Raw genomic sequence first — 26,224 nt, 5'->3', positions numbered from 1 at the left:
AGAACACACATCACATGTCAAAAAAGAATAGTAATTGCAAAACATTTTTCCAAGTACAACAAGTAACGATTGATCCCACAACCTAATTGAATAACCTTTTACTTTCTCAAAAAATATAAACCACTATTCGAATAAGAAAGTATTTTTATAATTTAAATTAGTATGATTTTTACTAAAAAGTTATTGTTTTAAATGTTGCAAAAGACGAATACAAAATATGCTGTTGACTTTTGGTAGTTTTGAGCTACTTGAGAGTGGCAACGTAGTTAACCACAAAAAAAAAAGTGAGGCGCAACATCAAACATGCTGTCAAGTCACAAAAAGAATGGAAGGCTTGCTACTAGTAGTTAAATCAATATTCACATACTGAGAAAATTTTAACCAATATTCATCACATACATAGAAAATACTAACCAATGTAATGGAACTTGATTCTAAGAAGCAACAGTTACCATTTGAATAACTTATAATCACTAAATCAAAATAAAATTGATAATATACAATAATATCCTAAACCTAACCCCTATTGATCTAGACAACTACAGGAAATGGATTCAGAATGAAATTTGTGACGCAACTCGGCAGCACTACTACAAGGACCAACTAATTACATAAGCAACCTTTGGATGATGGCCAAATACATAGCCAAATCCAATAAATACCAGAAGCATACAGCACTGGTTACATATGTTTATGTTTTCACCTGATCTTCTACACTAAAAACATCTCATTCTCCCACCAGTGAAATAATTTAAGGCATTATAAGTCCCTATCTAACCACAACGAATCACCTTCGCTGCTTTGCGGCATGAGCAATCTGATTTGCTTTACTATCACTTTTTATCCTGTCCGCATACATGGGAAGGCGAATTATCTCATTTATTTCATTCAACAAGTCTTCCTCTGTGATGTTGTCTTTTATGCTTCGCATCACCTATAAAATTAAGTCATTGGTTGAATCCAAGTACAGATTTAGAGATGAAAGAAACTAAAAATTGGGAGTTAGTATTGGACCTTTCTGTAAGTATTAAACTCATTTGGAGTTGATTTATCTGTTCTAATTCGCAAGAATATCCATTCCAGGTTATCAAAATCCCAAGAACACTCGATGATCTTTCCGGAATAAAATGAGGGTTCTGTGCCATCTGCAGATTTAATGTTTACCAGAAAGCAATTAAAGCAAGTGAAATTGAAATAAAACAAACTATGAATTGTGGACTTCAAGAAGAAGAAAAAAACAAAATAATATTTGAATTAAAACAAAAGACAACGTCATGTATTAGTGTTACTAAAGCATCATCCTTCTCAACCCACTTTTTGGTGGGCACTAGAGTAGAAACTGATATTAACATGTGTAGAAACTGATATTAACATGTGTCGCATTAAGAAATAAATAGCATCATTAAATATGCAAATGCACCTATTCATGAATTATTTAATCATAACTTGTTGCATATTCAATCAAACTTTGTTAAGTTAAACAAACATAAACATGCTAGAAAATAAATATGATTATTTAAATGAGTCAGGCTTTATAATCTTGACTTTAAAAACTGAAACATGGGAATTTCAATTTTATTTATTACATTACATTGACCTAGAGAATTGAATTTCAATTTTAATTATTACATTGACCTAGAGAATTATACTTTTTATTCAATATAAATGGAATAGATAGTTAAGCCATAAGTAAAATAAGCCATGCTCAAGCTTCAAATTCAAACAGGCCAAGCGCAAACCCTTAAATGTATCAAGCTTGAACATCATTTTTGCAAGCCAGGTTATAAATTCAAGCAATTTAGCTCTAACGTGTTTACGTCCCAAATGCCTTGACCGTCTAAATTTCCTATTCTACAGACACAACATAATTATAAAAACAAAGTTGGACATATAAAATAAATGAACTTCGTCTGACCTTTGAAAGCAACCTTATTCCCATCCAAGAGTTTCTTCTTTCCCCGCTCATAAACAAAAAGTAGCTCCCGATCACCTTCAACCTGCAGATGGAAGCAGCTAAAAATTAGATGGCGGCATCAATATCAAACAACTGATCAAGTAATATCAGAAATTTCAAAACACCATACAAAAGAAGGTGATGATAACCTCAAACAGAAAGTCAACTGAATTTAAATTGGCGTATTTCCACTTTAAGAGTCCTTCATGAGTACGTGGTACATAAGGATCATCCCAACCCTGGTAAGTAATATAATCAGGAACAAACTTCATTGAATCCAAAACAGAAGGAAAAGAACATATGTTAACAAGGATTTGGAAGTAAAAGGAATGGACCAATCCTTCCAAATCTTGAACCAGACTCTCATCAAGAATCAGCCACACAGATTTATTCTCATTCTAGTGTCTAGTATACTGAAGGTTATCACTGATCACCATTCACAACTCACCTGAAATATAAGACCATCTGCCTCATGTGAGAGTTTTTTAATGAATTCCTTCAAAAGCTTTGTGACAGTAGAGAGCAACCAAAAATCTTTCCTCCTTACCTAAGAAACATTTCAAAAATATCAACGGTAAGCCACAAGTGAAAAATGAGGCTTCAAGTATGTTGTGATCAATATAAGGTTCAAGATGCATGCCCTGAATGGTTCCAGATCATATCTGTAGTAAGGATTTCTGCTCTGGTATATCTGATGTCGTTCGTGATTCCTAGGTTCAATCACTTCTTTCTCAAGCATCTTCCATCTTTCATAGAAGGGTCGCTGCACCAAAATTTGAGCCATTAGCCAATAATCATACACAGCTACCAAGAATCAAGAAAGGCATGAAAGAAAGTAGAGCAGATAAAAACAACAAAGGAAAGACACGGTTCAAAAATTTCAATTTATGATGCATCAAATCAAGGTTTTCCACCAAATGTTATTTTTTTGGGTGTTAACCCTCCGGTTCCTAGGGGAAAGGAGCCCTAGTAATCCGGTGTTCAGCCGCGAGGTAAGTAAAGCCTGGCTAAGAATTGTTACACCCAGGAATCGAACTCGCGTTCTCCCGAGCGATTCGTCCTTTGGTGAAGCTCATTAACCACTTGAGCCCAATCACTTGGTTTCCACCAAACATATTTTAAGAAAGCCCAACTTGGATGTTCACCACAGCATCCTTCAATAAATTCACTCTTAACAGACAAATGTGATTAAGGCTGCAACTAATACATACCAACCATTGATTGACCTTTGCCGAGGTTTCAAATGGTCACTCATAAGTGACGTCATTCTGAGAAAGAAAAGCAACTAGAGGCCCTAGAAGATCAGACGTAATATACCTAACAAGTTACAACCAACATTGTTCCTTAGTCAACAGATTATGAAGACTTTTCTTTTCTTTTATTCCGTCCGGAAGGCATTTAAACATAGTTTCATGTTCCATTAAGAAACACAATTTTTCATGTTAATACACATACAAAAGTAAATTTCTGTTAGTAATATAACACATAAAAACAGGTTGCTGGCTTTTGCAGCCATAAATTAAAATCTAATTAATGGTTAATTAAATTTTTGGTCCCTCTAAAAATTTTCATCAAGTTTTAGTCCCTCAAATACTTTCCATCACCACTTTCGGTCCCTACTTTTAAGAAAACTCATGTGTATCCTTTGAAATATTGAATTATTCTTTGCAGTCATATTTAGTACATTATAGAAATCTCTCTTGCAAAAGTTCAATTTTTTTTTAACAAAGGATGATTTAAATATGAATATAAGTTATTAGCGCTTAAAAATTCATATTCAACTCATTTTATTAAAAATTCTAAATTTGTGTGCGAGATATTGTTATAATGTCCTAAATTGTAAATATCTCAGTAAAAATTCATTAAAAAATGTGAAGGGTACATATCAGTTGACTTAATAACATGGACCAAAATTCGTGGGACCAAAACTAGCAGAAATTTTTAGAGGGGCTAACGAAATTTAAGATATTTATAGGGACCAAAAACTTCTATAACCCTTTAATTAAATGCAGGATTCCTCTAAATCCAACAAAAAAAAACAGAAGTTCAAGAGGTGGGGTGGAGAAGATCTGACAAAATCATAGACTTTTAAATATGCCTGACTGATCCAAATGACTAATTGTGGGTTTTATATCTTATAATATATACCAACAAGACTACAAGACCAAAAGAAATCTGAACAACTAACAACAATACATACAATCAAAGTAACAAGGCAAATGTAACTGCACAAAATATAGGATTGTCTCCCATTAGACTCTGAAAGCGTGTTAGGGAAGAGATAAACGAGATACAATTGGAATTTGTGTCTTAGCCTACACAACTGAGGTGAACTATATAGAATGAAAATATTAAATGCACTAGATTACATTATTATATGAGCATAGGATACTATTACTCTACTTCGTTCTAACAATTCTAAAACAGAAATTAGATCGCCCAGCATTATTTTGCGCAATAACTTTTAAACCGAACCTCTATTACTGAAACATGGTTGATTGCCATAAGATCATATATAAGGTATCTTCTCTCCTGCTTATTTGAATCTGGCAAGGTATCGATAACCATCTCACCATCCAGTAATGTGAAATGGTGGGTCTTCTCGCCCAAACCCTTAGAACCAAAATATAACAAATTCTCAGTCTCTGCATAATTTATATCAAAACAGAGTGCTAGAAAATAAATTGTCTCTCTAGGCTGCACACTGATCTCTTATTATGGTATAACTTATATCAAAACAGAGTGCTAGAAAATAAATTGTCTCTCTAGGCTGCACACTGATCTCTTATTATGGTATAATTGCAATCAATCAAGAAGCTGATTACGAGCCAAAGTAACAAACTTACAGCCTTATCCCAAGCTAATTTACATCACTCATCATAACTACAGTGCATCATCAAATTCAGATGTGCAGTGTGCTATATATAAGACCACTGCTTTAGTGGGAATATGTAGATCACATAAAGCTTGTTACAAATATAGCCACTTCTAAGGGAATACCCCAACAACAAATACTAATACAGATAAAGCTTTTTTCTATTAGGATGACTTCTGTATGAGGATATAAATTTAAATAAAGCATGTGTAACAATTTTTAAAACAGTGGTAGTTGGTTGATGTACACCAATAGAGGATTTCCCAACACCAGCTTGGAGTTGGTTACAGCTGTCAACAACAAACTACTGCCGTCCTTAACCAACTATTGCATGTTCTTTAGTTAAATCTATAGCCTCATAATTTCTAAAGGAATAGATTGGAAAAATGCCCAGTCCAAAAGAAGCTAGAGAACTTTATACAGAACAGAATCATGTTTTCATGAGGATGAGAGGAGTATAGAGATTCCAAGTGCTGGTAGACGGTAGAACTGCAGGTTATGACTGGTTACTCTTTTTCACTTTTAGTGAGTCTCTAGTAGTCAGAGGTAGAACCAGTGGTGATTTGTAGGCGACAACTGTTGAAAAGCAAGGGAAAAACGATAATGAAAATGAACTAGAAAATGCATGGTTGAAATGATTCAAGGAGAACACCGATGAAATTTGATCACGGTTCAAAAGCAATGACGAATACTGGACACTAGGTGCCACTGGCAAGTCTAGGAACACCAATGATACTTGGGTGAATTGGCCAGATCTTGAAAATTTAAGGTTGGCATAAAATAGAACAGTGCTGAAAACCTTGCAAAATGTAGCAAGGACTTAACAGAATAGAGGCATAATGAGAAAGGAAAATGCCAGACTTGGAGCACAGCAGGCAAAGTCACCACTAAAACAATGTTGAAACAGTATTTTCGATCTGCCTTACTCATAATATATAGTAAAATATATAGAGGCAAAGAGTTTGCTTGCTGCAAGATAATCACTAACTAACTTACCGCCAGATCCCTAGTTAATATAAAGTAACGATAGTCATTATGGATGATAATGGCATTTACACATGCTGTAGAATCTATTTATGTTAAATATGATCCAAGAGTAACAACCACTATTAGAAATTTTAAATATAAAGTAGCATACTACCTCATTAGTACTCCTGCAAGGAAACCTCATTTGGACCCTTCGACAATTAAAATTTCGGTCGATCAAGTAACAACCATCCATTGTTATTAACATCATATACCTTGTACCATCAGCCTTCCATGTTGCATAATAATAACGTTGTCGTAGTAACTGCAAATTATCCCTGCATACCAACATATCCAAATTTAATATAGATTCACTGACAAAAAATGTCAAATTAATTGGAGACACTGTAAATTTACATTATAACAGAAGGGCATATACATAATTAAATTTAATACTTTCTTTTTTAGGCAATTATTGGAGATAAATATAATTTTAATTTGTGAAGATAGTGTTGTAAAAGGACACACATATACAAAAACTTTAGCTTTAAATAATGGAAAAAAATCTTACTGTGTACATTTATAAAAATAAAAAATTTGCAAATGATGTATTGTAAAATGACCACTGATTCTAAGCATACGGTTAGAATCTAATCATTCGAAGACATGGCTTAGTGAAATGGTTTGTACTTGCAACTACAAAGAATGTAAGGAATGTGAAAAAATGATATTCATACTGAGATAATTCCTTGAATAATTTGTCACTGCAGAGAGATATTTAAAAAATTGTTCCCTTCCCTTTGTTATATGCACTACTAGATAGGGTTTAGAGGTAAGTTAGCGCCATGAAATCTTTGAACAAGAAGATATATATCGGGCTACAATTTAAGGTCTAATTGTGAAAAGTATCTTCCGGTAAAATTGAGAATCTATAGGTTCTCAGAAACCAGCACTGGGCATTGATGTAGATAAAACATTAAGCAAAAAAGGATTGACAAAAAGAAAATGCACAAAAACAACCCAATACGAAATACAATGCACAATTGTCCAAGTCATGGTGTAACAATAACACAATGGAAAGATCAGGCTGGCTATGTGGTTGGGGTGGGAGTGTTAAGGAGTTGAGTGGTAAAGATTGAGAGGGTCATCCCCACCATAATACTAACTATGCTGACATTTACCATTCAAAAAAAAAAACACACACACACAACACAAAACGTGTGGTAGCAAATGAAATAGCAGTCCTACTTTAGATGTACAATTAATTAAATCAATATAACATATCAAAACATGATTATGGCTCAAATAAATAGAACCTGTTCAGAGAAACTGGGTGTGAACCTGGAAATTGTGTATGTCCTCTGGCCTGCATACTAGTAGTTAGTGAACTGGCTATGAAAGCATCAGAAGTACATAAAGCAGGTAAATCATAAAAATGAGAGGGAAAAGAAAGGCGTGATCTGTGGACAGCTTTTGAAAAAAAAGCAATGTTATCGCCTGCTTAGTTCACTCATAAAAGCAATTTACAACACAGAATTCCAAAAGAATATACTGCATCTAATATTTACAGATCATAATTTTATAAATGAGTTCTCAAATTTAAGAATAAACCCATACATGAAAGTAAGAAAGCTTACCCCAACACCCAATCTAAGTGTTTGATAACAGAACTGTCGAAATGCATTTTGCTGATCCACAGGTATCTCATCTCCTAAAACATCATCGTTTGTCATCTGTGAGCTTGTCTCATGGTTCTCCTAAGAGAATGGGAAAAATGCCAAGTTTAAAACATGTCACATGGTTGAGTCCACAAAAATGATATGAAAGTATTCAATTTCAATATTAGATTTTTGTAACATCGGAAGTCCAGAAGGCTCATTTTTATAATTTTTTTACCACTGCAAAGAGATTTGATTACATTTAAACTGACTAAGCACGTTTTTAGATGAGCGTTTACCAAGAGTAATTTTGCATGAATTTGATTTTGTAAATCAATTTCATCAAAAAGCATATTTTTTGTAAAATTTAAAATCTAATGCAAAAACTGCTTTTTGTCGCTACCAGTGAAGTTGAGGTTTGGAGGCAAAATTAATTTTTACCAAAGAAACCAAACATCAATATTTTTAATAAAATAAAGTTTGATTGAAGGCAAAATCAATTGGACACTTCCCACTGTGTATACATACTAACACGCATTAAAGAGTAGAAGTGTAACACTTTCATTTGGAAGGGTACAGGAGAGTAATTTTGAAGATCAGATATGAGAGCGGTTGTTTACCTAATTACCTAACAAGTCACCGGCGTAGTTGGTTGACACAAGACAAATTGGACAGGCCCAAACATATGAGCTTCACACTCAAACCCTTCATTCGTGGATAATACAATGGTTCATCAAGAGATTCAATATAGTCTTTCATACTCCCTCCGTCCCAAATTGTATGTCACTTTAGAAAAAATATTTGTCCCAAATTATATGTCGCTTTACAATACCAATGAAACATTAATGTTATTTTTCCTATTATATCCTTAACTATTTATTACTCTTTCTTTTTTCAATTCTTTCATTTATCTTTCCCATATCATTTATTAAGGACAATTTTGTAAAACATCTCATAATATCTCTTTCCCACACAATATTAATTACATTTCTTAATATGTGTGAAATGCCCAAAACGTCATACAATTTGGGACGGAGGGAGTATCATCTAAGACTTTGGACCTAACTCAACCCAACATAACCCAACTTGTGAAGTGATAATTTCCCAAGCTTTATAAGCACTATTTATGCCATATCTCTAGCCATGTTTATTCATGATTAGACTATTATTAAACCTTAAACCAGTGTAGTATTAAAAGCATTTTTTCTAATGACAAAAGTCATCATGCTTTCCTTTTGTTTTCTACTATTTTAAGAGTCCCACATTGGATGAGAAAATGTTTGAACATAACTTTATAAGTAGATGCAGTACTAGCCTTACATTTTGGTTAGGTAAGGGATGAGTTAGGCCCAACCCAAATTATAATACCTACTTTAAAAAAAAAATCATAGGAAATATTTAAAACTTCTTTTTGTAAATGAAAGTGAAAACAATAAATGAAAATGAAAAATATTCTCAGTTGAGTAGACAGGCCCTTAGATTACTAAATGGCTTTCTCAAGAAGAAGCCTAGTACCTATCAAGAGAATCGTATAAAAATATGATTTACACTAAATCCCGCTTGAAAATCAAAAAGTCATTCATTCAGTGAGAAAATAGGAAAGTCTAAATATCAAAATTCACTATGTATATCCATACCTGCAAATCAGGGCCTGGGACTCCATCATCATCCTCATCAGGAACTGCTTCACCGTTGAGATCAAGTTCAGAAGATCTTTTCCACTCCGGAGTAGGAGGACAAACTACCATCTCAGGCTTTTTTTCATGATAAAATGTGTACAATGCATCAATATAATCGGGTTTATAGATTCCTGGAGGGCGTGCATCGGAAAAAATCTTAATTGCCTACAAGTTGGGAAAAAGTATATATTTATTGAACTTGAGCACCGTCTTAATCCAGGTAAACAGAGTGACAGAGAGAGAGCTACCATAATAAGGTGACTCCAAAACTGACCTGAGTAACAGACATTGACATAGCACGCATTAGATAATGGATAATCATGTATCCCGTACGATTATGCCCATGTGTACAATGAACAAGTATATACTTCTTTGACTGCTTTTGGCGTGACAAAAATTGTATAACCTGAAATATAAACAATAACATTGTTAAAAAGGATCTCCTATCCAATATATTTTCTTATTTACCAAGGTTCTTTTCTTTAGGCTATGTTTGGATTGGTGAAGAGTAGTGGAATGGAGCGGCTCCATTCCATTGTTTGGTTTTGCAAAAAAGTAATGGAATGGAATGGTGTGTGATGGAACTCATTCCATCCAATACCACTATTTTAACTAGTTTTCCATTCCCCTCAATTTGGGTATCCAATGGAATATAACACATTAATAATACAATTACAATTTTGTCCCTACTTTTTTATATTTCATCACCCGTGCCTCATTCTTCTTTCCACTCTTCACCTTTTCTTATTCCCTCTTCTACAAATCTCCATTGCCCGCATCTCCCTTTGCTCTCCAACAAGGAAACCCAGTTTCTTTTTTAATTCCAGGAACACAAATAAAACGACAAATTCATGGTTCATATGGGTTCATGTTTAAATTTGATTTTATATGAGTTCCTAATTGCATAAAGTGGTATTCCTATGGGCTCATGATTGTGATATCCTAATAGGAACTTTGAATCCATTTATACGAGTTCCTAATTAGAATTTATTGTTTTATGATTAATTATGAATCTTTCATTTTATTTGAGTTCCAGAACTCAAAAGACCTGATGATTAATGTGTGATATCCCAATGCATATGTGCTGTATATATTACATCCTGAATACACAAAAAGGGTAAAATTGGATTGAGTTGACTTGAGAATTTAACCTATTGATGTTTTTTAAACAAAGGGTAAAATTGGAATTAAAGGCTATAACTCATTCTGTTCCGTCCACTTTCCAAACAATGGAATAGAAATCTAAATTCATTCCGTCATAAAATATCCAAACAATGGAATTGAATATGTGTTCCGTTCCATTCCGCTCCGTTAATTTTAGGTTATCCAAACAGAGCCTTAGGCTTTTTAAGAAGGATCTCCTATCCTGAATTAAATCTTCCTATGCATGCTAGGAAACGAAAATTCAGGCTAAATTCTTCAAAATTACTATGCATGACCAAATATTATCTAGAAACAAACCTCATAGACGAACTGATTCACAGATGAATTTTCAGGTACAGAATCACGCCCCCTGCATTGAATCTGAACAAAAAAATGATCCTCAAATGTAAGAACAAGAAAGAGATGTCTGAAGTTTTAGAGAAAGTTGTAAAAATCTTGAGTTGGTGAATAAAATATGGCCACTACAAACCTTAAGATGCTTGATACCCTCTTTTTTTAAATCTGTCACTGGATAGTATCGAGAGGTATTTGTCAAATCAATCACCAGACCAAGCTGCAAATCAAGAGAATAAAATGTAAAAAAGCAGTATTTGTGCATACAAGTTTTTTCGTATGACATAGAACATTCAATTTCGCTAGATTATGTTGCTAAAGACAAGTATCAAAGATTGCAATTGGGTAAACTAGATATAGAGATCCTTTTTATATTTTCTTTTTCGGTAGAAACCCCTTTCATTCTGATTACTCCAGCTCAAAATTTAAAATCCAAGAAAAAAATCAACGACAAAGAAGCATAAGAAACAGATAGAGAAACGTCTAGATGAAGTATTACATTTTTAGGATAAGTTCTACTTACTTTTCTTCCTAAAACTCTCTGTTGATGTATCACTTGTTTAAATGAGTATCTTTTGCCAGGAAAGATGCAGTCATTGAATGATTCACCAAGAGGAACCTTAGAAGGTATCATACAGCAAATCTCCTGGCCTGATGGAGGGCAATCTAACCACCCTGTTTGAAAAGAATAAAATAATACATAAGTTTTTTCCCCACATGTACAACAATAGTAATTTGTGACAAAATGTATTCCCAGAATCTCAAACATGACTGAAGTAAACTTTAACAGCTATCAATCTCGATTTTTATAAATAAAACCCATTTGTTAACAGTGACTACCAACCGATCAACCGCTAGCGGCCTCAGTATCAACGAAATCAATGCATGGCAGAGAGACTTCAAAGTTCAAAAACAGAGACAAAGTGCTAATACTCCAATATTCATCATCAAACTCGAAATGGCTGAAGCATAGAAAAATAATCAAATACCGTGACTTCGTCATACATTTCATAGAACCCCTGGGCTGAAAAAGCCTTAATCAGAGAATCAGCTAGCTAGTCCTCAGCTGATCAAACCTAAATAAGTCAACTTGCTATTTAGAGCCCTAACATGTCTACAAGATTGTGTCAAAAGACGGATTCTTTCAAGTTTCAAGCTAACCAAATCAGTTAACTTGCTATTTAGTGCCTTAATATGTCAGGTTGTGGTGACTATTCTGGCCAACCGCCACTTCGAAATTTCCCTGCAATGCAACATCAATTCTCATGAGTCATGACCCACACTCGTGTGAAAATTTGAATCACATCAGACAGTGCCAACCATCCTGTTCCAAGAGATCTTGTCGTCCAAATCCAATGCATGCCCCATCTCACGTGTGAAGCTTCTAGTGCATGTGAAGTCTGCACCACCCTACAACCAATTTTCTGTGACTGCCTTTCTGGTACAATTTCACCAAACCTTGTATCAGTGACCACGGCCCAGATAGACCTGTTGCATTCTTTTGCTGCATATACTCCCATGTCTTCCAATTCTGCTATACCATTCAAACCAATAACAATTCCAAAAAGGGGGCGATTAAATTGCCTTTTTCTTGTACTCCATCTGAGGCAAAAAGTAATGATAGAGTGAGGACTACCACTTGGTCTCGACCGTGCTTCGACTTAACTCTGGCTCGGTTTTGCTCTGTTTCCTCTGTTTTTTGCCAGTTTTCCTCTGTTTCCTCTGTTTTTTGCCGTTTTTCCTCTGTTTCCTCTGTTTTTCTCTATTTTGTTGCTTGGTTCCTCTGTTTTTCCTCTATTATCTCTGTTTTTATGCTTGGTTCCTCTGTTTTCCCTCTATTTTCTCTATCTATTTCTCTCAACTCTATCAACAACCTACCGATCCTACTTACGAACCGGGTTACGTTCCTCGTGTTTAAGTTCTTTCAACGGCCAACCGATCCTACGTAGGATCTCGATACTGACTACATTGATCTTCATGAAAATCATAGAGGTAAACCGTGACGACCCTAATGTAAACAATCTCATTAACAGCCGTAAAGAGGTCGCTCTTCTGAAATGAATGTTGTCCTTACCAGATTCCTCGACATTTGTCTCCAATTTGACTAACCATGGAAATTGCAGCCATGGGAGCAGTAGAGGATATTGAAATGGTAATCATCCTCAATGGTCTCATTACAACTGTTATGGTCATAATCAGAATACATACCATTTTTTGTTAAGGTCATACTCGGGATACATACCATTTTTTGCACGATTCAACTAATAATTCTATTAATGCAAGTCAATCAGGGTTGTAGAATAATGAAGCAAATATGATCACGAAGCAATCAATCACAATATACTGGGCCTGTTTGTTTTAGATTTTTTATAAAATCTTTTTGATATAAGAGATTTTCTTTAGAGACTTTTGGGAAAAGCATAAACCATGGTTGACAAAGCATTCAAGTTGAAAACTATGCATGCTAAAATGTTTTTTCATTAATATCATTTAAAAAGCATAAAAACCATAAACTATGATTAATCTCTCTTCTCTTAAAAATCAAAATCAAAATAGCGATTTCATTTACAAAATCATTTTCCAACAAAATGATTTTTGAGAAAAGCTCACACAAATATAATTAAAACATTGAAAAAAAAGGACTTCTAAAAATTTAAAACAGACGGGCCCTTTGTCTGATATTGAGGTGTATAGTGTCTACAGTCCACAGGCACAAATCTACATATCTGGTATTGGCGGTAACTGCCCTACCCCACTAGCATATTATTTTTCTAATAATTATTTAATAACTTTAGGTTTATCTCCATTAAAAATGAAGTGTTGACCCCGCAAAAAAAGTTATTGAATAATTTTATTTGTGAAGAATCAAATAGAGTATAAGAGATACATTATTGAATGATTATTCGATCGCATATATTTGATGGTGTTTTCTTTTAGACAAGAATATTTAATGGTGTCAAAATTGAAAAAATCATACAACATTCTAAAATATAATTTGTAGATGTTTAAATGTACTTTATCAGTTATATATTGATATATTTTTTTATATAAATACTCAGAGTGTAACATTGTTTACTCTAAAAGCACATAAAATAATAAATATAATAAAACACTAAAAGATTTGGTTCAATTAAAAAATTTGGTGGTGCTCGTCCTTTAACATTGGCATTATATATTATGCTCTTTGTAGTGGCTTTCATATTTTCCTATATGTACTAAGAATTTGCTTGATAATATTATGAATTAACTTAGCTTGAGAAAAAATTTAAAAAATAAAATAAAATAAATAAGTCACTTAATCAATGTGAAATAAAAAACAAGCGAAATAAAAATCTAAATCCCGAATGTCACATAATCTTAAAGCTGATCAAAAATTTCCATAAAAATATTATTTGGATCTGTCACTGACAGTCCAAGGCAGTTCATGCAGCATCATCACTTTCTACTGCAGGCCAATCTTACAAATTGCATCGCTCATTCTTTACTGGTTGGATCATAGGTTTTGGTATCTAGTGCTTCTAATCACATGACCAGTTAACTACATGGTTCCTAGGTAGGTTTAAGGGAAAATAACAGGGTAGTTAGAAGGTTAGTTTCAGTTAGTTGTCAATGCCTAACTAAAGATGTATTACACGTGCACCCTTGTAAAGTTTAAATTTTTCAGTTACTATTCTAATGAAAGAACTCAAACAGCTCAAGTTACTCTTCAACAATGCTCCTTACTTTTTCATAATTTATTGCACAACATCGGTTTTCATCAATATATAATAAATCCACTTCAAATATAGGTTGAAATAGAGATAGGATTGTATTAAGAAATATCTTATTTCAATCACAATGCTGATTATCACTGGCAGCAAGTAGACCATGGAAATTGGAAAGAAACCCTTACCCGGAGGAAGCCTGCTTGTATCATATGATTTAGGGTTTTTTGCATGATATAGTTGTTGATCATATCGAGGTGACTGTGAATGATGCACAGGTCTATTATCATCTGGACGTTCTCTTTTCAAGCGTCTCTTTCTTTCCTCGCGCTCCTAAAAAAGATACAATAACTCAGGACTTGTGTGAATAAAAAGAAAAGTAAGTGTAATATACAGTTTGAAACCCTAATTACTTAAGAAACCCGTGTATAATGTGATAGCCAAAAAGAATCATTGTTTCAAATGGTTAATTTTGAGGTTGTAATTTTTTTTTTCTTCCTGTTTTTGCACTTTTAAAAGAAATATCTCAATCAACACACTAAGCAATGGTCTAGTTTTATTTAATTTCTATGCAACCCCCAAAAAAATAATCAGTGTTCTCTACAGCATTTTGATTAAACTCTATAATGAACACAAAAAGTGCTGATCCAAACCAGTAACTCAAGGGATGGGGGAACAAGAGAGTGAGTTGATTCTTGACATTCAATATCAAAATTTTTGACTCGCATCATTTAAAACTATGCAATAAATTTTTATAGAATTCACCTTTAATCATAAATCCTATTTTTTTTTAATGCCACTTGCAGCGAAATGAGATATTCAAAACAATTTTAATCATCCACTCATTAAAACAACAGGTTAGAAGTTTAGATAAATGCTCAACTACAAACAAACTTGTGCTATCAAATCTCAAGCAAGTATCAAAACAGCTTCTACATAGGTTCCTGTACATCATGAGGTGTGAACTCAAATCCTATCCCTATCACACCTCTAAAAAAAGGTCTATTTTGATAATGTGCCATGTGAGATTAACACAAGTCCCACGCTTACTGATCCAAACTAAAAAAATAAGAAACTACCATCATATTACTCCTATTCCAGAGCACCATAGCGCCTACACTTGTGATAGAAGTGTCTAGGTGTCCGACAATGACATGACACCAACACATGTGATTACACTGAATTATGACTCTCTTTTTTTTTTTTTTCAAAATTAGTTGGTGTGAATGTTTCAGTATCAGTATCGTGTTTGTGCTTCAGCGTAACCAGCGTAAACTGACACTGCCATGAAGCCAGAAGGGATAAAAAAGAGAAAAATAAGAAATAGTACCCGGCGTGCTATATCAGCTCCACTTTCTATACGTTCTTCAGGTGCAACAAACTGTTGAACATGTACGGGCTCCTCCTCCTCAAAAATATCTTCATCTTCCTCCGGTACCGGAGATGCATTCAAATCCATTGCAACTATCATCAAGCATCGAACAACAACAACATTCACACGCAGCCACAATAAAAATCCACAAAAACTACTAATTCATCAAAATCTTTTTTCCCTGCACAAAACAAGTTCAATCAATCTTAATAAATAAACAATTCAACAAAATTCTACCAGCTAAGACTTTTCATCAACAACAAGAAAATGCTAAATCAATCATGAAATTAATCACAATTAAAATAGCTGATTCATGCTTAATTTTTCTCAAACCGTTAAATACCGAAACAATGATAATTTTTTGATGCAGATGAACAAATGAAGAACGAAAATCACATTTGACTTCAATTTCACTCACATAATCGATTCCTACTTCAGATAATCGTTATACGGAAGCAAAATCAAAATGAAAATTCAAAATCAAGAAAAGTGTAAGCAGATAGAAGTTGCGATTTGACAAACCTTGATGGAATTGACGAAGAAACGAGGTGAATCGAGAATCTCTGGATCACGAAAGGGAAAGGATGAACCCTGGGATTTGGTAGAGTTCGTGACGAAACCCTAGAGAGAGAAAGAGAAAATGAGTGAGGTTTTTTTTTTTTTTTTGTTAATTTGAGAAAGATGAAATGAAAGAAGGAGGAGAGAGAAATAGCGGAGCCGGAAGGAAGAGAGCGCAGTTACATACAATACCTAACATTTTTACTAGTTACACCTAATATTTTCTTTGATTACACCCCTACGCGTCCCAATTAGTACCTCAATAGCTGCGTCATTGTCCCAATCGCCAAGATTTTGATGTCAAAATGAAAATAGTTTTGACAAATTAAAAAGCTTGCTTAATAGGAGTCATTTTTGGGTTTCAAAAATTAAGTAATGTTTGTTCGATGTTGTCCTCGATGGTTTTTAGAAGATGGTTAGAAAAATTCAACTCGAGTTGTGTAACTAATGATAGAACTTGAATTTCGTTTGATTAGTTGCTTAGCATAATAAATGCTCATTGTATAGTTACGAGTGTCTACTCTGAGACAATGAGAAAGAATTGTGAAAGCCAAATTTATTATGATAGGTTTAATTGAAGATAATAAAGTTGTGAATTTGAAAAGTAGATGATTTTATGGATTTTGTGAGAGTTGAAAAGGAAAATGATGAAGACGGTAAGTTGAAAAGAATATAAAATTCTCTAAAATTTGATAACTGGCAAAGGAAAGATATGAAAATTATGAATCTGAATAGTAGAAAATTTCCTTGAGTTTGATAGAGTTGCGGATGAAGAATATGAATCAAGCTCAAACTTGGAAAAAGTGTCAGATTCTCTTGATTTTACGGGAGAGTTGGATGAAAAGGAAGAAGAAGAAGACGATGAATTGGAAATAATAAAACTAAATTTTTGAGGCAGTTGCAGATGAAGAAGATTGGGGAGATGAGTTGCAACTAGATTTTAAGGGAGTCGCAAAGGACATGTACGAGGAAATGAATTTGAACCAAATTTTTAGGTAGTTATAGGAATCGTATGGAGGAAACGAGTTGAAACAGTGTTTAGAGAGAGTTACTGAGAAAGAAGGTGTAGGTTTAGAGTTAAAGGCACAAGAAAAGTAGTGCAGACCATGTTAAAAATTTATCTTCTAGATTTTATTACAATCTGAGTAATTGTGAAATGTGTTTTCTTTAATATTCATCACGATTTTTAATCAATTAGGGTTTAGAATCAATTGTCACAAGTTAATGTCAATACTTGATACTGTTTTCATTAACGATAGAAGAATAATATATATGAATGCTATGTTTCTTTTTCCTTGTTTGACGTACATGTTCTGTTGTTTTAAATAGCAACAAGGTAATTACATGGTTTAGATGTGTGTGTTTGTGGGCGCGCGCACGCGCACACGCGTGTGTTTGTGTGTGTGTGTGTGTGTGTGTGTGTGTGAGAGAGAGAGAGAGAGAGAGAGAGAGAGATGGTTGAACCCACCAAAAATGAAGATCCACGATACTATTCTTCTTCCAACGGTAACATGTAAATGGTTCCCTATTTTCTCCCTTCATATACCTAATTCCCATAACTATGTGTATGCATTGCATCATGTAATCTTCATCCTCTATTTTTTACACTCAAATTGACCGCACAAGTCAATTCAATAGAGTAATAACTTTTCGATTCACTTCTGGAAACCATGTTAAAAATTTAATTTCTCTTCCAATATTTACTAAAATTCAAATATGTAAAAGGTCTTTGTAAGTTGGCCTGTTTTTTGTTTTAGTCCCTATATCTTTTTTTTTTTGTGAAATAGCCCTTATATCTTCTTAACTTTTTGGAATTGGTCCCTAACATCAGGTTCCGTTAAAAAAAATTGTGTTGGCTAACAGAGGCACATGTGTCACTTGCTGAGTTGGCAAAGTACACTTATGTGCATGAAAGATGATAAGTGACTAGATTTGAGGGACCAAAACCAAAAACGCAAAATTGCAGAGGAGTGAAATTGAAAAAACGTAAACATCATAATTTGAAATTTAAAAACTATACCTTCTTCATCCCTCTGTTTTTTCTTCTTTATCTTCAACCCCAATTTCTTCATCTGCAATTTATGCCCTGTGTTTTATCATGACCTTTAAGGTTTCAACATGTATATTGATTTAAAGGAACCAAGTTTTCTTTTAGGATAACATTGTCGATATATGTTCAATACAGAGCAAGTGAAATTCAATTAGAACATGGAGTTGATGCAAATGATGTCATAAACACATAAACAATGTAGACGAATAATGTTTCAACATGTATATTGATTTAGAGGAACCAAGTTTCTCAATAAAATAAGTATAATTTACTCGTGCTTGTAAGGGTAGGTACACATGAGATAATGAACTTATGAGATCAGTGGCCGAGTCATTGAAAGTTAGTAAAGAAACATGGAAGAAAATGCTCAAGAAAGTCATGTAAGAAGTTTTAGATGAAATGAACACACTATGTTATAACGCAATCAATTGGTTGATTGAAAATTTGAACAAAATGACGATTCTCAAAGCTCCTCCATTGATCGAGAATAAGATTTTTTTCCCAACCTCTAAGTCTTTAGAACAATGTGTTTTTTTTTAGATTATTTTTGCATTGTCATGTCTTTTAATGTATTTATATTTATCGTTTTTTCAAATGATCTTTGCATAAAAGTCGTTGAATTTTACTTTTTAATGTTTGTTTTTAGAATTATATAACTTTGCTAGTTTTTATCAATCTTTGTTGTTATTTTATTATTATTGCCTATTCTACATTCACTTAACTCATCTATAATTTTAGTTTGATTTCATAGTTATAGCTCTTCATATAAGCAAATTGTGGGTTTCAAAATGCCTTTTACCGTCAGGCTACAACATAGTTTAATTCTTCTTCTTATTTTTTCAAATTGAAATTTTAGAACTTAAACATAATTATAATTAATATCAATAGAATTTTCACCTTCACACATCACATGAGTGATAATCTCTACTGCATCAATTATGTTAAGCACAACATTTAATATATAAATAAATAGTATAATACGGATCCATTTGTATAAATAAAATTTAACAAATAACGTGATCTTTCACCCTTTCAACCATCCATTATTTTTTTGTTCCATTACAAATACGAATAATCTTTTAGAATACCTTTGAAATAATACACTCAATTCTATTACTTTAAGAGCAAAAGTAAGAGACATAAATAACGTCTATTTCATCAAGAAACCAATCGCTTCATAAATGATGATCACAAACAATGACGATAAATTCTATTCATCGGGAAATTCTAACACGATACTTTAATATTAAACTTTAAGTTGTTCAAGAATTAAATCAAAAGTGATCTTCATAAACAATGATCGATTTTTTCTTTAAGTTATTCTTTAGTGATGATTTGATATTAAAATTTTAGTTCTTCAAAAATTATATCACTAACGATATCCACAAACAATTACGAAGAAAATAAAACTCATTTCTTGAGCAATCACTCATATATACTTTTAATATTAATTTTTTAGTTCTTTAGTAACACATCAGAGATGATATTCATAAACAATGATTAAGAAAAATCTAGTCATTGAACAATTCATTAGAGATACTTTAATATTTTTTTAGTTCTTCGATATTCATAAACAATGGTAAAAAAAAGTCTAGATAAATTGAACCTTGGAGGATCATCAAGTCAGAACATGGCTCAACCAGTGATGACATAGGTATTAACAAATCACATGCTAAAGAAGTCATCATACTAACAACGAAAATTGAACTCGCATCTTTATGAGATATGACCCACTCCTTATAATCTGAACTAACTTTTATCGACAACAAGATGATAATTTTGTCAAATATAAAAAATTCTCTATAAACTTTCTATGCAAGAAATATGAAAGATTAACATGTTAAAATAAAAACACTTGATGAACGAAATAACTATATAACATATCACATCATAAATTACATGAAAATAACTATATAACAAATTTACATGAAAATAAAATGCAAAATTCAAGATCATCAATTATAATGGTCCAAATATAATGAATCGAAGAAGTAGTCTCACAATATAACCTTCAAGAATTTTTTGTCATCATTCACATGGTAGAGAATTGTAAATATAAACTTCAAGGAGGTGTTTGTTTCGGTGACACAAATTATATTTAGGAATAACTTATCCGGAAATAAAAATATGAAAATTTGACTCATGGTATTTTAAAGAAAAAATGTTCTGCAAATAAGTTGACGTTCTTGGAAGAATTGGAAGTTAAAGATTTAAAAAAAATAAAAAATACATATGTAGGATTTCATGGGAATGTCATTTTTAAACTTGAAACAAACACAGCTCAAGAAATTTTGTCATCATTCGCATGGACTGGTATAGCTTTGTGCTCATTTAATATTATCAAATTAATCAAAATTATAATAAAATGATCATGATAACTAATGCTTCAGAGCACTAATTAAGAAGACAAAAAAAAAAGATAAGTTTTATATTGAAAACAATATTTCCTACACTTTTAAGTATTAGATTATACAAATTTCAAGATTTTTTTACTATATTCAAAGACACTAGTTAGCATTTTCTAATAAGATATTTTAGGCCATAGAAGTGTAGATATAAAAGATAATGTGAGAACGAGATATTATTTGTATCATACACTTCAAAGTATCGTTTACAATGCAAGTCCAATTTATAGGACTTAAAATTTGTAGGTTACACGTATAAGTCAATGCTCATGTATTAAAGACGACTAACAATTTAGTAGACCGCTATCATTGATAAATTTATATAGTAAAAAGAAGTATAAACCACATCACACTATAAGAAATGTGGAAGGCTAAGAAGAAAATGGACATCCATAAATGTGTATTCATGATCTATAATATTCATACCACCAACGTATATGTTAAAACTAGTATGGACACCCGTGCCAAGCACGGGTTAGAATTACGTTATAAAATATTGCAAGAAGATGTAGTATTATTCTCATTTGTGTAGTTGGTATATGTTCAATAGGATGATCCACTCCACAAAGTTTAACGATGGTATCATAGCCCGACTTGATCTCGAATGCATAAAGTAGGCATGACAATGAGGTGCAATTGACAAAGGTTTTACATTTCTTGTTCGATCCACGACTCTAATATACTTACATGTTACCCTACTCATATCCAACGGGGATGAGAAATTGACTATAACCCCCTTCCCATATGGGTTTGGGTATTGCCACCTGATTCTCATCCCTGCAGTGAATCATTTTTTTAATACAAAAAGAAGTTTTGTCAAGGCCTGCGGGCAATGCTATGCTATATTATTCAACAATATGATAACATTAACATTTCCATGGCCGAATAATTTGGTTGCTCCTTTAAATTTAAATGGCAATTATTATAACATGGAAAATCTCAATTGGTAATAAAGTAATTATCTACATTTGAAATGAGTTTGAGTATGTGTTTCGCGTGGGTACCTATATCCATCTTACCCAACTTGTGCTTGTGTTGAGAAATCAGAGATAACTTAAACCATTATCCAAACCCAGTCAAAGCGGAGAACCCCACCAAATAGAGGTTGATTCGGGCGGATAACCGCGGGTACAGATTTTGCTGTTATGCCTAGTAGAAAGTCTCATAATTGAAAGAGAGATGTTAATGTGCCACATGTAAGTTAAAATTCCATATTGAATGCAAGAGTGGATGTTGAGAAACTTAGTGATATGACCCATACACCTAATGCCTTAAGGTTTATGGTGAAGATGTGGTGTCAAACTTACTTGTGTGATTCTCCTAGTTTGATATGATAATCAAATTCAATGTAGGATCCCCCGAAAGTCACAGTATTATGATGAACTTATTTTTATTTAATTTTAGTTTTTGGATGTAATTTGTTTAATTTTTATCTTTAAATTTAGATTTTGGATGTCATTCTCTTTCCTATGAATTTGTTCATTCAGCCTCTATTATTTTAAATTCATTCATTTTTTATTTTTGGTAGCAAGTGATAATGGAAATTTGCATATGTGTTACACTAATTTGACAAAATATATGTTTATTACACATTTAAAATTATGTGGCGCTTTTTTTAATTGAATATGTTTTTTAGTAAAATAATTACGCAAAAATTTCAAACTCTTTCAACAAACTCATAAAATTACTGACAACTTACACTATTTCCTATACTCTCACAAACAAACGCACAAGTCTTGTTTTTTCCCTTATCTTCTTTCATGTTCAAATTCCCTTTTCATATATGTTCTTTTTCTTCGAATATCCTTTCTTTCTTTTCTTGAAAGGAATGAACAAAAATCTCTCTCCATGAAACACCGCGAACCAACCTTTTTGAACATGTTATGTCTATGTTTGACCTTACTCGACTATATCAGATAATTACAGACGTGGAGAGTTACACAATTGATTAACAAATGTTGATGTATCAAGTGTGAATTAAAGTTATATATTGGATGAAATAATAGAATATGAACAAAAAATAAATGAGATGACCCGTATAACTAATATATTGAGATTTAGGGTGAATATGTGATATCAAACTCGATGTAGGATACCTAGAAAGTTCCAAAATTATGATGAACTATTTTGTTAATTTTTAGATGTTATTTGTTTAATTTTTTTCATCTTAAATTTTAGTTATTGGATGTCACTCGCTTTCATGTTTTTTTTTTTATTCAACCTTCATTATTTCAAGTTCATTGGTGGAATATGACAATGAAAAAAAAATTAGAAGCATTTTGTTGAGTTGAAAAAAATATATGCTTGTTTGAAATTTTAAAATGGTGCGACATTTTTTTAATCGAGTCTAATTTTTTATAAAATAATGGCTAAAATATGATTTTAGTCCCTGCAAATATGGCTCGTTTTGGTTTTAGTCCTTGTAATAAGGAAATTTTGTTTTTGGTCCCAGCAAAATATTTTGTTTTTGAAAATAGTACCTGACCCCACTTTTGTGATGATTTGCATACGTGGCACATTATAACTGAACCAATTTTGTAGTTTTTGGTCCCTGCAAAATATTTTGTTTTTAAAAAAGGTCCCTACAAAAAATTTTGTAGGGACCAAAAACAATTTTTTTTTATACAGGGACTAAAACCAAAACGAGATATATTTGCAGGGGCTAAAACCATATTTTAGCCTAAAATAATTATATTAAAATAGTAGGTGGTGAGAAAATATAAGAGAAATGACTCGTATACCTAATGTCATAAAGTTTTCAGTGAAAGAAATGAACATAAATCTCCCTCTTATCTTCTTTATGTTTCTAATTTATTTTCTCTCTTATGATGAATGAAATGAATATAAACCTCCCTCCTTTAAATTACCATCAACACACTCTTTTTTTTTTTTTTTTTTTACCATGATATGCCTTCTTTGATCTTATTTGACTATTTTACCAGATCATAGATGTAAAGATTCTAACACATGAGAGAGAGAGATGTTAACATGTCCTATATGAGTTCAAGTTTCATATTGAATCCAAAGAGTAGATGGTGAGAAACATATAAGTATGTTGACCTATATACCTAATCTCTTTTGGATTTTGATGTAGATATGATGTCATTCTCACTTGAGTAGTTGCTCTCAACCTAATGTGATTATACAACTCAGTTTAGACTCCATGGAAGTCCAAACATTATAATGATCTGTTTTTTATTTTCTACTTTTGGATGTCATTTTCCTAATTATTTTATCTTAAATTTTAGTTTTTATATGTCCTTCACTTTGATACTATTTTTTTATTCAACCTTCATTATTTTTAATTCCTTCACTTTTAATCTTTGGTGTGATTTGATTGTGACAATTATTAGACATTTTAAGTGAATATGTGATATCAATCTCATTTGAGTGGATACTCTTAGCCAAATGTGATGATCAAACCTAATGTACCCTCCACACCTCTCTCAAAGTGTTAATGTTATGATGAGACTTCTCTCTTTTTTCCCTCTAATCTCATCTCATCAAACTAATCCATACTTTCCTCTCCAATCTCCCAAACAGGGCCTTAAACAAACAAATAATTTTACCAAAAACTCACTTTATTCTCTATACTCTCACGAGCAAACCCCACTTTTTTTTCGTTATCATTTATTTCATGTTAATATTAATTTTTCATCTTCTGCCTTTTTTGAATTTCCTCTCTCTTTTCATGAAAGAAGGGAACGCAAACATTCTTGTATTAACCACCACCAACACGCTTTTTTAGCATGTTGTATCTATGTATGACTTTTTATGCTTATGTCTTTGTATCACTTACGCCTAGAGTCTCACACTTAAGAGAGATAAGATAATTGTGTCACATGTGCGTTAAAGTTTCACAATTGATGTAAAAGTAGATGTTGAACAACATATAAATGAGATTACAAATATACCTAATGTCTTAAAACTTTAGTTGAATATATAGTTCGAATCTCACTTGTGTGGTTCCTCTTAATTAATATAATGATCTAACCTATTGTAGGCTCGAATATTATTATGAATTATTTCTTAGTTTTTTTTTTGTTTTTTTTATGTTATTTGGTAAATTAATTATCAAGAAATTTTCAACTCTTTCAACAAACTCATAAGTTACAAACGTTAATACTTTAGTCTTTACTGTTATTTATTTATTTGTGTATGTCATATAAAGAGGTGGAGATTTTTAAGAGGACAAAAATTAGAAGTTGTGACTTTTTGTTTTCGTGCACATTTTCATTTGAACAAAAATAAAATTCATTTTTATATTGAATGCTTGACTATTTAAATCATTGATTGTCACTGTTGAATAAGATTTGAAATATTTGAATCTGAATTACACTGAATAGTGATATTTGAAAGAATTATTTGAGAGATCAATGACGAATCCCTTCATATTCAATTGCCTTCATACGTTTGACCAACACCATTAAAATATAATACTCAATTATTTTAATTACTCTCCATCAATTTCATATAGTTTGAATTTGAATGTAATTCCTCTAGCATTCAATGTGATATTCTACCAAAAATATAAAATGTAGGAGTGATATTGTGAATAGAAATATTTATCCGAGCCGAGGTGTCTTATGTTTGACTTAAAGGTATCCTTTGATTAGAGCAAACACTTGAATTAACATATTTAGTCTAGCATTAATGATGATTGAGAAAATAATGATACTGATATATAAACCACCTGTATTATATAGAAAGAGATTCAAATTTTTACTATATTGTAGATTAGTACCATAATAAAGTTGATCAAACAATACTTCGATATTGCAAATTAAATATGAATTTTATTTTATAGTAATTTCAATTGAATTTAAATTTGAGAAATAAAAATTATGTTTGTATTTGATTGATATATGCATATGACACCATTAATTTTAATTAACGAGTGAGATACTACAAATTTATAAATTTTACCCAACAAACCCAAAACAATCAATCTATCAATTTTCTTCCCTACAATTGCTAGTGTAGCAAATTCTTTATAAACACGACACAAAGTGGAGCAGAATTGGCAGGGGGATAGCATTCCTCAAATGAAAGGTGAATTTATTAAACAATGCAACATTTGTTTTTCGAAAAACAAAACAAAATTGGCTTGAGTGTTATGGGTTTGGGACTGTGATGGTGATATAAATAAATTATGGAAAGAGAATTCTATGAAAATGAATTGCAATGAAATGAGGAGGTTATGTTTTGAAATGACTTCATTGTTGGTTTAAGAAGGAAGACATCTTTGATTCAACTTGACCAATGCAATGTATGCTATAGTAAAAGTTTTGTCTTGGTTAACACTCAACGACTTGATGATTACTATGTATTTCAGGGTAAAGAGCCAATTGAAAAGGCTTGCTCGACCAATGTACTCTAATCCACCTGTTCACGGGGCTAGGATTGTTGCTAATATTGTTGGGACTCCAGCTCTCTTTGATGAATGGAAAGCAGAAATGGAAATGATGGCTGGAAGGATAAAAACTGTTAAGAGAGTCACTGGCCA

General features: G+C 32.3%; 1 protein-coding gene across 2 annotated transcripts; it reads right to left on the bottom strand.

The window, feature by feature from the left end:
- Positions 1–407: 407 nt before the first annotated feature.
- LOC11416372 (mRNA-capping enzyme) lies at positions 408–16,474 on the bottom strand. 2 transcript variants are annotated; one of them, XM_003604551.3, is made up of 18 exons: positions 16,228–16,474; positions 15,664–15,886; positions 14,522–14,666; positions 11,153–11,304; positions 10,766–10,849; positions 10,594–10,656; positions 9,407–9,538; positions 9,091–9,297; positions 7,433–7,552; positions 7,112–7,161; positions 5,971–6,133; positions 4,430–4,567; positions 2,595–2,717; positions 2,403–2,501; positions 2,104–2,193; positions 1,916–1,997; positions 1,015–1,145; positions 408–934 (listed from the first exon to the last, which is right to left on the bottom strand). In XM_003604551.3, exons 2-18 carry the CDS (start codon positions 15,802–15,804, stop codon positions 788–790), a joined length of 2,067 nt encoding a protein of 688 aa, XP_003604599.2. In that variant the 5' UTR covers positions 15,805–15,886; positions 16,228–16,474; the 3' UTR covers positions 408–787. The 2 variants fall into 2 exon arrangements, with proteins under 2 accessions (XP_003604599.2, XP_024637704.1); XM_024781936.1 differs by lacking the exon at positions 4,430–4,567.
- Between the last annotated feature and the right edge of the window lie 9,750 nt (positions 16,475–26,224).

The sequence above is a fragment of the Medicago truncatula genome, chromosome 4 (genome assembly GCF_003473485.1).
Source record: "Medicago truncatula cultivar Jemalong A17 chromosome 4, MtrunA17r5.0-ANR, whole genome shotgun sequence".
Lineage (NCBI taxonomy): Eukaryota > Viridiplantae > Streptophyta > Magnoliopsida > Fabales > Fabaceae > Medicago > Medicago truncatula.
This window is presented reverse-complemented; position numbering and strand designations above follow the sequence as displayed.